This window comes from Puma concolor, chromosome E4 (genome assembly GCF_028749965.1).
Source record: "Puma concolor isolate L17-30 chromosome E4, mPumCon1.1.hap2, whole genome shotgun sequence".
In the NCBI taxonomy this organism is placed as follows: Eukaryota; Metazoa; Chordata; class Mammalia; order Carnivora; family Felidae; genus Puma; species Puma concolor.
The window spans coordinates 29,382,845-29,396,196 of NC_141683.1; the positions used below are offsets into that span (position 1 = coordinate 29,382,845).

Genomic DNA, 13,352 nt, shown 5'->3' on the forward strand with positions numbered 1-13,352 from the left:
GCTTCCACAGAGCAGGAGTCACCTAGCTGAAGGACTCAGGGCTGCAGAATTGGTGGAGGACCGGGGTGTCCTGCTCTTCCCCATCTCAGCGACCCCAGAGGCGGCCTGTCCTCCCACCGGTTTACTTTGAGGGAGGAAAATTACAGAGAGGAAGTTTAGTCAGGACTGGGGACAGCACAGGCCGGGACAGGTCAGGGTAGGTAGGATTCCCATGTGCCAACCTGCTTCCTCTCTGTCACCAAAAAAGAACTCTGGCTATAAAGTTGACTCACACATAATACTAAGCTTGGGTAGGGCTCGAGGAGGCATTCGCACAGGCACCACATACAAAGAACTTGGCTAAAAGGGACACTAAATTCATGACCGGGACTCAGGACGGGTCAAGTTACAGTTTTTCCCAAAGACCAGGATCCGCAGATAGAGGGAAGGAAAAACACATTTAAGGGTTACCTGAGCCCTTTCTTGGGAAGAGTGTTCCGATCCCGCTGATTGCTGTGCAGAAAAAAGAGAGAGAGAGAGAGAGAGAGGCATGTGGGTCCATCTTAGAAACTAGAATTTGGGACCACAGGTTTACAGGATGCAACACCTAACACAGGACATCAAACTGCAAACCCCTTTATCTCTATAAACAAAATAAGACAGTTGCAGTCTTCCTCTGTGCTTACAACTTGAGAAATTCACTTGAAATACGAAGTGTTTTTGTCTGCTCAGGAATCAGGATGTGGTTAGCTACCTAAAAGGTCACATTAAGGTGTGATATAATAGACATCAGTCTGGCCTAAAAAGCAAAAGCTTTGGATGACAGGTTAAACTACTTGTGAAATCTTGGAAAAGCCACTTAATGTCTGTGCACTAGTGTCCCCAGTGTACAATTATCATAGTGATAATAATAATAATTTATCAGCACAGTAATTTGGAACTCCCACGTATCTCCTGGAGGTGTTGTGAAGCACATGAAATTACTTACTGTACGTGAAAAAATTTTCAAAGTCACAGCCCGGCAATCAAATACAGGACGGTGTTACTAATGGCGAAATGAGCCAGAGCCATAGGGACAGACCCAGGTTCAGTTGTGTCTCTCTATCCACCTACCTGTCCAATTGCCCAGTTCTGGGGCTTCCACTCCAGGTCAGCTCTTCCGTCTCTTCCTCTGGGGGTGCAGCAGGGGGGGCCGGGGGGGTGGGAACAGGGGTACTGCTGGGGAAGGCACTGGGCAGGCTCATTGGCATCTGGAGGGACTCCATGCTCCTGTGCAGGCCTGAGAGTTTGGGGTACATGCGGGTCTCTTTGGGGACACTGAAACCACTCATTAGCTCCAGGCCCTGGGAGAAGCTGGCTGAGTTAATATTGAGAATGGGTGCTGGACTAGGGGTGAAGCAAGAAGGGAGAGGGCTCCCGGTCGCTGAGCTTGTAGGATGCAGATCTGGGACCTTTGAAGCGTGGGCCTCACTCGACGATGGCAGATCCAGACTGTTGGAGTTGACCTTGTCTAGGTTGGCTAGGGAGGGTGGCTTGACAAAGCTCTTAGCTGTGGCCCTGAGGGAAGCGAAAATTAAATAAAGTTTTCAGAATAACAGAGTGACAGAAGCAAGAGGCGGTCTTCATGAGGGGGACAGCACATGCACGTGGGAGACACAGGTGGGTTTACACACGGATGGATTTACATACAAAGATACGTGTAAGGAAACCCAGAAAACCCACTCGTCCGAGTGCTGAAGATAGGTTAAGGGTTGGTCAGGGAATAGGATAAACGAGGTGAGTTTTGAAAGAGGGAGAAGGAACTTGGCATACAGGGGAGTGGAGGGGAAAGAGCCAGGCAAAGGTCCAGAGGCGACAGTGGGTAGGTAGGCCAGGCCTCACTTGGTCTAAGGAGTACAGGCATGTGTCAAAGAAAGAGCAGAGGGACGAGGAAGAAGCTGCCCAGTTTGGGTACCTGAGAGGGGTTGGTGGCAGTTCTGCCAACTTGGTGGCTGGGGGGTGGCTGGCTTGGTTCTTCGGAGTACTCTCTGGGGAGCCAATGCTCTTCAGGGAGATGTTGTCTGAGTCCAAGGCCACCGCCTTGGCTTTGGCTTTCTCCTTTTCCCTATCGGTCTGATTGACAGGGGCTGGAGTGGTCCGCCCACTGGCCACCTTGGAAGGCTCCTTCAGTCTGGAGGGTGTAAGGCCCCCCTGCTTGGTGCTAAGAAGGCTGGGGTCAATGCTGCTGCTAACAGGGCGAGGTCCGCCCCGCCCACCGGTCACGCTCATGGAACTGGACTTGGCTGGCCGGGGCAGGCTTCGGTACTGGATGTTGGAACGGGCGCCAGGAGCCAGGAATCCGGGCTCTGCGCTGTTGGACACATCTAGGCTGGTCTTGCGTCCATTCACGGGCTTGACAGGGATGCCTGAGGACTTCTGGATTTTACTGAGAGTGGCCGAACCCCCGGTCTGCATGACAGTGGCTGTGCCTGTGGCAGGAGGAGGCTTCTTGTAGCCAAAAGATCCCGAAGTGGAGGGGCGAGCAATGCCCGAGGGAGGCTTCTTAGCATCACTCAGGCGATCCCGGCCGGCGTCAGAGGAGGAGCGCTGTAGCCCGGTGTTCTTCACTGCAAGTTTACCCTTGTCCGTAGCTTTGCCTTCCGGTTTGCCTGTAAGAGGGCGGGAAATGAGGTAAGAGTGGCTGAAACTGGCCCATACCTTGGCAATGTCCCGGCAAATCCCTTTCTTGCCCTCCACGGGAAAAGGACACATTGACAAGGTACTATAGGATTTTAGAGACTGGTAAGCAGGTACCATGTAGGCTGATGAAATTTCTCGCCAGAGGAAGGAGACTGGGTAGGAGCGGCCTCAGGGTTTTTTTTATTTGTTTGTTTTGCTTTTTGTTATTTTCTGCTTCTAGAAAATACAGCAGGGGCGCCTGGGTGGCTCAATCAATTAAGCGTGTGACTCTTGATTTGGGCTCAGGTCGTGATCTCCCAGTTCATGGGATCAAGCCCCGTGTTGGGCTCTGTGCTGACAGCGTGGAGACTGCTTGGTTTTCTTTCTCCCTTTCTCTCTACCCCTCCCCAGCTTGCTCACACGAGTGCATGCGTGCTCTCTCTCTCAAAATAAATAAAACTTAAAAAAAAAAACCAAACGACCCACTCCCATTACAGTAGGACATTCCACTTTGGTGAAAATGGCAGAGGCAACCACAAAGGTTAAGAAAGAAGTGCATCTAACAACTGGCCAAGGAAGGACAAAAAGGAGGGGCCACAAACAGCCGAGATTATGGCCACACCTCCTGGTAGGTAGAGACTGGAAGGAAGTGTCAATTAAGGCAAAAAGTTACCCAAGGGGCCAACTTTGGGAGCAATGCAATTCTGATTTTTTGTTTTCTTGGGACCTCACGGGGAGGCCAAGCAAGTACCTTGTGAAGAAGTACGCCAGCCAAATGTCTTGGGAGAGGAAAGAAAGCCAACCAATGGGAAGTATCTAAAGGCAGGTCAAACTAGTCTCTGAACATAACATACTCCTGCCTCTCCCTCTTATTAGCTGTATGGTTTTGGCTCTGCCACTTAACCCCTTTTTGTTTTTATTTCTATATTCATAAAATGGAAATAGTAATACCTATCTTCCCTACCTCACAAGACTGTTGTTAAAGCACTCTGTAGATGTTTGCTACCATCCTGTGGGTTAATGACCTTAAGGAGAGGAGCAGCCAAAGAAAGAGGACTTTGCCCTCGTCCCTTCCTTTATTCCAGGCTCACCTGCGACTTTGAGGGCACTCTGGGCTGTGTGAGTGATGGGGGAAGTGACAGCCACCGGTGGGGTCTTGCCCTTCTTCAGGGAACCAGGGTGTCCCAGGCTGACAGGCTTTTTCAGTTCTCCAACCTTGGATGAATCATCACAGCTTTCGGGCCGCTCTCTCCGCCACTTAGAAGTCCCAGGTTCCATCTTCAGGCTACCACTGTCGTACTCCAGTTTTTTGGGGGCCTTCTCCTCTGATTCACTAAACCAGCTCAGCCCGCTTTCTGCCAGTGAGCGCTTCTCTGAGTCTGTGCGGAGCTGAAGAGGAGAACAGAAAAAGCAGAGACATGAGGGTCTTGGGGATGGAAACAAGGAGGCTGACGGGATTTATTTTGGTTGCTGGGTGGCCCTGCTCGTTCCACAGTGTTGTCAACCCAGGGTTTCGACCTATGCCTCTCGTGTGCCAGAGAAAAGACATCCTGTGTCTTTCAGGGCTTCTTTTTCTTCTCTGGTTGGAACAGAGATGTATCACTCCAAGTAGGCGTGGCCACTAATACAGGTGTTACTAGGACCACAGCTAAGACTGCTTGGTAGCCTCAGGTTTCCTTTGGCCAGCTCTAAAAGGACTTGGCCAAAGGCACACAGGAAGAGATCCCACGGGGTGGGCGAGTGTGTGTGCGAACGTGTACCCAGGCATTGCCGTCTGCCCTGTGGTTCATCTCGACACAGTGGCCCAGGTGTTTGTAAGCTCACGTACCACTATTGTAGAGTTCCTGCGAGAAGCAGTGGGAGTAGTTGGGAGGGAGTTGAGGGAGGAGCTGGCATTGAACTCTTCTGAGCTGAGGTTGTCCGAGGCATCACTGAGCCCACTGCTGATGGAGCTGCTCTCATCCCAGCTGCGGGACAGGAGATAAAGGTTAGCAGTTAAAACAGAAGCCAAGGCAAGAAATAAACTTTTCATATTGATGGGAGAAATGGCTCTATTCCAGTATATAGACTGGCCAAGAGGAGAAAGCTTGAAGGTTAGTCCTGGGTTTGCCAGTAACTTGAAGTATACTTTGGCGATGTTCTTTTATAAAAGGAAAGCACTCTGTCTTTATCTGGCAAAAGAAGACGTTACATCTCCTTAACAGAAAGGTATACTGTGACGACAAGGTAATTCTTAGATCAATCTAATTATACAAACCAATTTCCTCTCCCTGTCGACGTCTTCCAATCTCATAACAACCATATCTTTGTTCACTTCTGGACGTGTTCTCCAAGTATTTTCCCTCTCTTTTCTGGTAACAAGGGCCAGAAAAAGATTTATCTTTTTCAGGACCCCTTAGACCTATCGTTTCTCACTGCTCCTCTGCTTATATGGTTTCCGGATCCTGGGATCAGGTTTTGCTTCTAAGCAGCATGTACCTCTCTGCTGATAAATGAGCCGCACTTAAGGTGCTGTGGCCAAGCAGAAGCACCAAATTTGTGCCGAACGGTTTCATCTTTCTGGCAATTGCTCAGAACATCAGATTTGTGGTAGCTGGGAGAGACCGTGGTTGAACATCTGCATATCTGCCATGTCTTTCCATAAAGAACCCTAGTCCATACACTAAGTGAAACTAATACAGGCTTCTTCATCTCTTTGGAACTTGGATTCTACAACATTCCCTTAGCTGTTCATTTCTGCGTTTAACAACTTTTGCAGTTAGAAAGTTAATTCTTACCCTGTAAACTAAATAGGGTCCTCTACCATTGTTACCAACTTCCTTTTGTTCTCTCCTTATTTGCTATTCCCAAGCTTTTTTTTTTTTTTTAAGTTTATTTATTTCGAGAAAGACAGAGACAGCGTGAGCAGGGGAAGGGCAGAGAGAGAAGGAGAGAGAGAATCCCAGGCAGGCTCCGCGCTGCCAGCACAGAGCCCCATGCAAGACTCAAACTCACAAAACTGTGAGATTGTGACCTGAGCTGAAACCAAGAGTCAGGAGCTCAGCCGACTGACCCAGCCAGGGAGCCCCCTCCACGCCCCGCAAGCTTCTTCTTGATCACACATTATTTACTGAGTTCAAAATCTGTCTCCTACAACCTTTCTTCAAAGGTCCTGTTTTCTAAGCCTTTCACCACTTCCTTCTGGATCCTAAAAAGTCCCTCTGATTTCACTCAAGTTTTAGAGCCCAAAGCTGAACATGGGCTTCAGGAAGACTGCAGTAGGAAAGCATCTGTTTGTGCCTATAGGGATCATTCTCCAAATCGTTGCATCTGTGTTCACAGGTTTGTTTATCAATTTTGCGTGTGTGAAGGACTAAGAGGCTGGTATCTGGAAAATTTTTCCTTTTTGCTTTAGTTTGAGTTTCAGATCATGGAACAAAAGTCAGACGTACAAGTCAGCTAAGTTCTTGGCCCAGATTTCAGCTGGCCTCCCTCTAATTTATTTGCTGGGAATAGGAAAGTGGGTGGTTTGGACATTTGGCTTGGTTGCTCTGTACTGATTAATCCAAATACATTGAGAAAGAGCAGAGAAAGAATGGGGATTAGAACACACTACAGAGTGATTTCGATTTTCTTGCTATGAAATATAGCCATTATTAAAACAAGCAACCTCTTTTTTTCTCCACTCGTGACATATATTAATCCCACGTTTGTCTTGGGCTAAGGTATCACAGCCCCCATTTTGTAGAGAAAGAATACTGAGGAGGAAAGATCAGTTCTGGCTTTCTGATCCTATCAGCTCTTCTGGGTTAAGATAAGATCTCTGGCAAGCAAACAAACAAACTATTCACTGCCTGTTCTCCTGGGTCAAAGACAGAGGAAGCCTGGAGTACTGAACCTTCCGTCTGAAATTAATTATTGGTAATGAAGGTCTTGGAGTGGAGAAAATTCTTACGGAAGGGCTCTTGCAAAAAGACTAGGGCTGCTGTGGTCCACCAGTCTAAAAGAAACCCCTCCTTTGCCCCACATTTATGGAAAGGCTTAATATTAAAAATAAAGACGGGGAGTGTATCTTCTCAGAGAGGGTTCAAGTCCTCCTTGCCCATTCCTCCCAATTCACAGACCTTTCCTTTAGGTTTATTTACTTATTTTGAGGGGAGGGGCAGAGAGAGAGAGGGAGAATCCCAAGCAGGCTCCGTGATGTCAGCACAGAGCTGGACGCAGGGCTTAAATCTCAAGCCGTGAGATTATGACCTGAGTCGAAATCAAGTTGGATGCTTAACCAACTGCCATCCAGGTAGCCCTCACTTTTACTTTTAAAGTAACCACTGTTAACAGTCTGTTGTGCTTCCTTCAAGAATATCCCTATGCGAGGGGCGCCTGGGTGGCTCAGTCGGCTGAGCATCCGACTTCGGCTCGGGTCATGATCTTGCAGTTGGTGAGTTCGAGTCCCGTGTTGGACTCTGTGCTGACAGCTCAGAGCCTGGAGCCTACTTCAGATTCTGTGTCTCTCCATCTCTCGGCCCCTCCCCTGCTCATACTCTGTGTCTCTTTCAATAATAAATAAATGTTAAAAAAAAAAAATTAAAGAATATCCCTATGCGGGGCGCTTGGGTGGCTCCGTGGGTTAAGCGTCCAACTTTGGCTCAGGTCACGATCTCAGAGTTCATGGGATCGAGCCCCACATCGGGCTCTGCGCTAACGGTGTGGAGCCTGCTTGGGATTCTCTCTCTCTCTCTGCCCCTCTCCTGCTCATGGTCTCTCTCTCTCCCTCCCTCTCAAAATAAATAAACATTAAAAAAAAAAAAAAAAAAGAATATCCCTATGCTTCTGTCTTCTAGCTGCTTGCTTTCTGGATCTGCTGAATAGCTGACATTATGGGACCACAATTCATCATCCTGGTTCTCTTTACCAGGCTCTTTTAAAAAAATTTTTTTATTGCTTTTTTTAAATGTTTATCTTTGAGAGAGAGAGACCAAGCACAAATGGGGGAAGGGCAGAGAGAGAAGGAGACACAGAAGCCAAAGTAAGCTCCAAGCTCTGAGCTATCAGCACAGAGCCTGACACGGGGCTTGAACTCAAGAACCTGGAGATTATGACCTGAGCCGAAGTAGGTGGCTTAGCTGACTGAGCCACACAAGTGCTCTCTTTACCAGGCTCTTAAGCTAGAACGTCAGTCTTTCTCTAGTTGGTTTACCTTCTTGTTTTAATGAAATATCTCTTCTAGTAGGTTTCAATAGATGCTTGGGAAGCAAACTTGGTAAGATCTGACACAGTATAAAGTATCTTTATTCTATTTTTACATGTGAAATTTTGGGTAGCCATACAATAATAAACTGAAAGTAATCTCTAAGGATTTAAAGGCACTGCTCCATTGTCTGGCCTCTATTGCTGCCATTCTGATTCCTTGTCCTTAATATGTGACCTATTTCTTTCTAGAAAGCTTAGCATCTTCCCTGGTGTTCTAAAATATCATTAATGACATGCCTTGGTGTGGGCTGATTTTTATCCATTGAGTTAGATACCTTACTGGGCCCTTATAATCCAGAAATTTTCATGAATTATTTCTTAAATTTTTTTTAATGTTTCTATTTATTTTTGAGAGACAGAGAGAGACGGGGGAGGGGCAGAGAGAGAGAGAAAGACACAGAATCTGAAGAGGCTCCAGGTTCTGAGCTGTCAGCACAGAGCCCTATGCGGGGCTCAAACTCACAAGCCGTGAGATCATGACCTGAGCCGAAGTTGGACGCTTAACCGACTGAGCCACCCAGGCGCCCCGCGTGAATTATTTCTTTGATGACTTTCTCCTCTCCATTTTTTTAGTTCTCTCTTCTACAATGTCTATTATTCAGATGATACGTTTTGAGGCTGATACTCTTTGATTTTCTTTCTTATTTTCCAGCACTATATATATTTATTTTTTAACTCTACTTTTGGGGCAGCGGCCTCAATTTTATGTTCAGTTTCCTCCATCAAAATGTTCCTTTCTGCTATCATATTTAAAATTTTAAGAGTACTTTAAAAATAGTACATCATTCCTTCTTTCAAGGATGCAATCTCTTCTCTTAACTCTCGAAGATATTCATTCACCAATTTATTCAGAGGGGCAGGTTTATAATCTCTTTGTATAGTGTCTGGTTCCAAGTAGCTTCTTTCTGTCTGTAGTGGTGAGACTTTCAGGTTACAGACCCTTCTTAGTTGTCTGATGATCCTTGGTTGTTTGCTCATAGGTAAGAATGGAACACTCATTAATAATTTGGTGGGGGGGGGGCACCTGGGTGACTCAGTCAGTTAAGTGTCTGACTCTTGATTTTGGCTCAGGTCATGATCTCATGGTTCGTGGGATTGAACCCCCCCCCCCCCCCCAAATGGCCTATCACGCTGACAGCACGGGAGCCTGCTTGGGATTCTCTCTGTCCCTTCCCTGCTCACACGCACGTACATGTGCTCTCTTTCAAAATAAATAAACATTTTTTTTTAATTAAAAAAATCGGGGCAACTGGGTGGTGCAGTCAGTTAAGCCTCCGACTCTCGATCCCTGCTCAGGTCATGATTTTACAGTTCCGGAGTTTGAGCCTCACATCAGGTTCTATGCTGATGGCGTGGAGCCTGCTTGGGATTCTCTCTTTCTCTCTGCTCCTCCCTGGTTGTGCTCTCTCATTCTCAAAATAAATAAATAAACTTTAAAAATTAAAAAAAAAAATTAAAACAATTATTTGGAAGCTTTGTGCACATAGATAGGACTTGTCAGTTATGCTTTCTGTACAGGGAGATGTGATTGGACTTGTTCATGTAAGTTTCTTCTCTCAGGCTGGTCAGGTTCCCTAGAGATGAATCTTCCAAACTCCTGCCTGGCGGGAAAGGGCTATTGCCTTTCTGGAAGTAGCAGAGGAGAGGATCTCAGAGTCTAAGTGTTTCTTATATAAGTTTTAAACCAATCCTCCTGTTTTTAGTTTCATCGCTTCCCCCACTAAAGGTACCTGATGCTCACCAACTACCAAGCTTTTTGAGGGTTCTGGGGTGCAAACACAATCGCTGTGCAGCTTTTCCGATCACTGGCTCAGGACTCAGCTTTAAGTCGGATAAATCCATTCACACTTGCCTTTCTCATTTCCAGCTTCCCCAAATTTTGTGGCTATTATCTCTTCTTTTCCCTGTTTATGGTGCTTTTGGTGTTAAGACTTAAGGAAAAAAGAACCCCCCTCGCTGCCCCTCTCTGTCTTCTCTGAACTGGGAGCAGCTCTCCTTCCACAGCCCCTCATGCCCTGAAAACCTACGCCTGCGCAAAGTTTGCCTCCGCCCCCTTCTTGGGCAGGAGCACCTCTTGGCTGTTGAGTGGATCACTGTCCGCAGTGGTGCTAAAACCACAGGAGACACTGACATAGAGAGCCTCAGCAGCTTGGCAGCCCCACGTCCCCTGACCTCACTTATTCCCAGCCGCAGCTTCCGACCCAGCACCATTTCAAGGGACATTGACACAGCAGCCAAGTTCATTGGGGCTGGGGCTGCTGTGGTAGGGGTGGCTGGCTCTGAGGCTGGAATTGGGACTGTGTTTGGGAGCCTCATCATTGAACCCCTCCCTGAAGCCAAAGCTCTTCTCTTACGCCATTCTGGGCTTTGCCTTCTGGGAGGCCAAGGGGCTCTTTGGCCTGATGGCGGCCTTTCTCATCCTCTTCGCCATGGGAAGGAGCCATCTCCATTTTCCATAGGTTTTTCTCCCATATCTTATCTGCCCTGTATGTTCCTTTTCTAATATCTCCCCAGGCAGCCTGGGGTTGGCTCAGGGTTTGACAGAGGGAAAACAAATAAATGATGTATTAGTAAGAAAAGGAAAAAAAAAAAGAAACCCCAAACCCTGTATTATCATTTTAGTCTTGTGGTAGTTGTGAAATATGCTACCAGCAGCAAAACGCCCCTAAATGACACTTAACAGAGTTTGCTCTTTTGAATTGCATGTTCTGATGGGTAGACTTTAAGTACAGTGAGGAGAGGAGAGTTCCATCACCAAATCAGGAAAAGCCAGAAGGAACCATCTAGATGATTTTTTTGAAGAATCAAGACCCTGGGAGAAAAGAGGCCGGATGGACGCTGTCCACCCTGAAACATGACTGCCTAAGGTCTGAGAACAGAAAGTCTTTAGAAGAGTTTGCAGACTCTATCAGCTAACGAGCCAGATTTACCACAGAGTAACTGCCTGGTCACTGGTGATAACATGGAGAAACAATAATGGCACCAAAACAATAAATAAAGAGGAGGGCAGGGCTTAGAGCCCGGGAGGGCTATTGCATCTGTTGTCTGGCACAAATAATTTCTCTTTGCTCTGTCGAAGCTGGCTTTTGCTATCTCCTTTCTATTTCTCTTTAAATGTTTCTCACATAGATCTCAGGTGGGGAAAAGAGGTCTAGGTCTAACCACACTAGAAACGCAGCAATGCAGCGAAGTTAATATCTGTTTATGATCCAATCTACTTATAAATCCAAACAACCATCACCAACAGGCAACTGATATAAAAGAGAAATGTTGTCTTCTACATTTACACCATTTACTTTACATGGTATACAAGTTTTCATTCTGGGGAGGTTATTAGAGGAATAATAACACCTTATTTACCATTTTCATCTACCCTCGGAACAAAAGAGGAAATAAGTCAGAATAAACATATGAGAGATTAAGTCAAATATAAACAAGATGATGAAAATGACTCTTGTCAAGGGATATTTCTAAAGTACTGGAACAGGTTATAGCAGTAAATGAAAGATTTTTCTCAGCAGGATATTCATTTTCTCATTTACTGATCGCCTCATATCCTTTAATCCTCCCTTCCCTCCAAATCTCAAACTTCTCATTTCCTGTTTCCCTGAAAATTATCAGGTTTTTTTTTTTTTTCTGTCACCTTATCAAAGGCTTCAATATGGCCACAACTCCTTTTTCTTCACTTCCCTCCTCAAGAAGTCCCACTGACCATGTGACCACTTGCCTCTTAAACCTATCTTCTTCTCCTTTACATTCTCCTACTTTTGCTATGGTTTAGAGCTAATGTCATTCTCACTCAAACCACTGTGAAAGCCTCCTTACTGACCCAATTGTCTCTAAATTCTCCTTCCTTCCAGACACACTGAATAGAATCAGAAGCCTAATCACCCAAAAGCATAGCACTTACCAAACCTTCATTAGCTCCTTGTTGCTGATTTAATAAAATTAAAATTCTACGGCCCACTGTTCAAGATTATCCATGAGACATCAACAACAGAGTATAGCGTTTAAGAGCACAGATGTTGTAGCCAGGGTACCTGAATTCAAATCCTAGAAGCTCTGCCTAGGGTTAAATTAAATTTCAATTTGGCAAACATCCATTGACGTCCTGGTATTTATAAGATAGCTTCAGTTGCATGGGCATTTAAAATGAGTGACTATCAGAATGAGCTCAACAACCCAAGGGTGGAGGAAGATGTATACATGAAATGAATACCATATCTGAAGTGCAGACAAACATACATAAGAGGATTCAGAGAAAGGAGTGATTTAATTTTCCAACAAAATCCAAAAATATGACTTTGCCATGTTAGAACACAGATAAACATAATGCTCATCTCCTTTTCCCTAGTCTCATCCTGCTCCTAATTCTAATGTCTTCTAGGATTCCTACTAGGTGACCAGTTGTGTCACCTGATTTCTTTTCCGAAGTACAGGCCTGCATGGAGAGCCAGTCTTACCATCATTGAGCCAATGATCTGTGCCCTGCTGAAGATTCTGGAGTCCTGACGTGATTCCAGGGACTTGAGAACAATGTACATAAACCCTACCCACCTCCCATGGGTTTCTCCCTAGCTCTGCATTTTGAAATCTCACCTTCCTTCAACACCCAGATCAAACACCAAGTTTTCTATGAGGCTTTCCAGGATGTTCCTTGTCAGAAGAAATCTCGTTCTCTTTTATGTTCGCTAGACTGTATTTCCCCTAGGGATAGGATTGAGTGTCATTCACCTTTGTATGCCTCATACAATATCCTGTACATAGTGGGCTTGTACACACTTGCAGACTTGAAATTCCTGGCTTCTGAGAAGGTAGGAATGCATAAACTCAGGGAAGGGGTTATGATTTTGGAACTGCTTCTTACATATTCTCCAAGAACGGTTAGTAGCTTGTTTCCAAGTAATCCTTATTTCAGGGGCAATTTATGAACTTTTTTTTTTAGAACTTCCAGTTCTCTGCTTAAATTCTCCATCTATTCATGAATAGAATCCACCTTTTCTACTAGATCCTTAAAAATATTTACAGAAAGCATTTTACAGTGTTGTCTATTAATTCTGACATATGGGCCACCTATAGGTCTGCTTCTATTGACTATTTTTTCTGGCAGTTATATTTTCCTGCTTCTTTATGAATCTTGTAACTTTTTATTATATGTCAAATGTTGTATGTGAACAAAGAATGGCAATACATATGCCTAGAAAAGGGCACGTCCCTTCCTCTGTCAGGCTGCTAGGATTGTGAGCTGAGTCGGTTTAATCTGTAGCAGCGCTAGGTCTGGGCTTTGTTGTCTCTTTGGTTAAAGTCAGTTCACCACTGGTTTCACATGTTGCGAGGATAGGGTCAAGACTATCTCAATAGGGCTTAGGATCTGACCATAGTGAGACTCCAGATATCTCTGTCTATGCTGTATCGCCCAGCCCGGCTTTTTGAGCTGCTGTGGAGTGCTCTTTACTCTTGGTGGGCCGCTTCTATGCACTCCGTGA

General features: G+C 45.7%; 1 protein-coding gene and 1 pseudogene across 8 annotated transcripts in view; one reads left to right on the top strand and one right to left on the bottom strand.

Moving 5' to 3' along the window:
• Positions 1-13,352, bottom strand: part of NAV1 (neuron navigator 1) — a 247,991-nt gene that overhangs the window by 29,914 nt on the left and 204,725 nt on the right. For all 8 annotated transcript variants that reach the window (XM_086694515.1, XM_086694516.1, XM_086694520.1 and 5 more), the window contains 5 exons: positions 4,466-4,604; positions 3,729-4,026; positions 1,934-2,627; positions 1,093-1,536; positions 451-492 (listed from right to left, as the gene is read on the bottom strand). In XM_086694515.1, the coding sequence (XP_086550641.1) occupies positions 451-492; positions 1,093-1,536; positions 1,934-2,627; positions 3,729-4,026; positions 4,466-4,604 (1,617 nt within the window). The remainder of the gene's footprint in view (positions 1-450; positions 493-1,092; positions 1,537-1,933; positions 2,628-3,728; positions 4,027-4,465; positions 4,605-13,352) is intronic.
• Positions 5,874-11,185, top strand: LOC147572539 (uncharacterized; annotated as a pseudogene).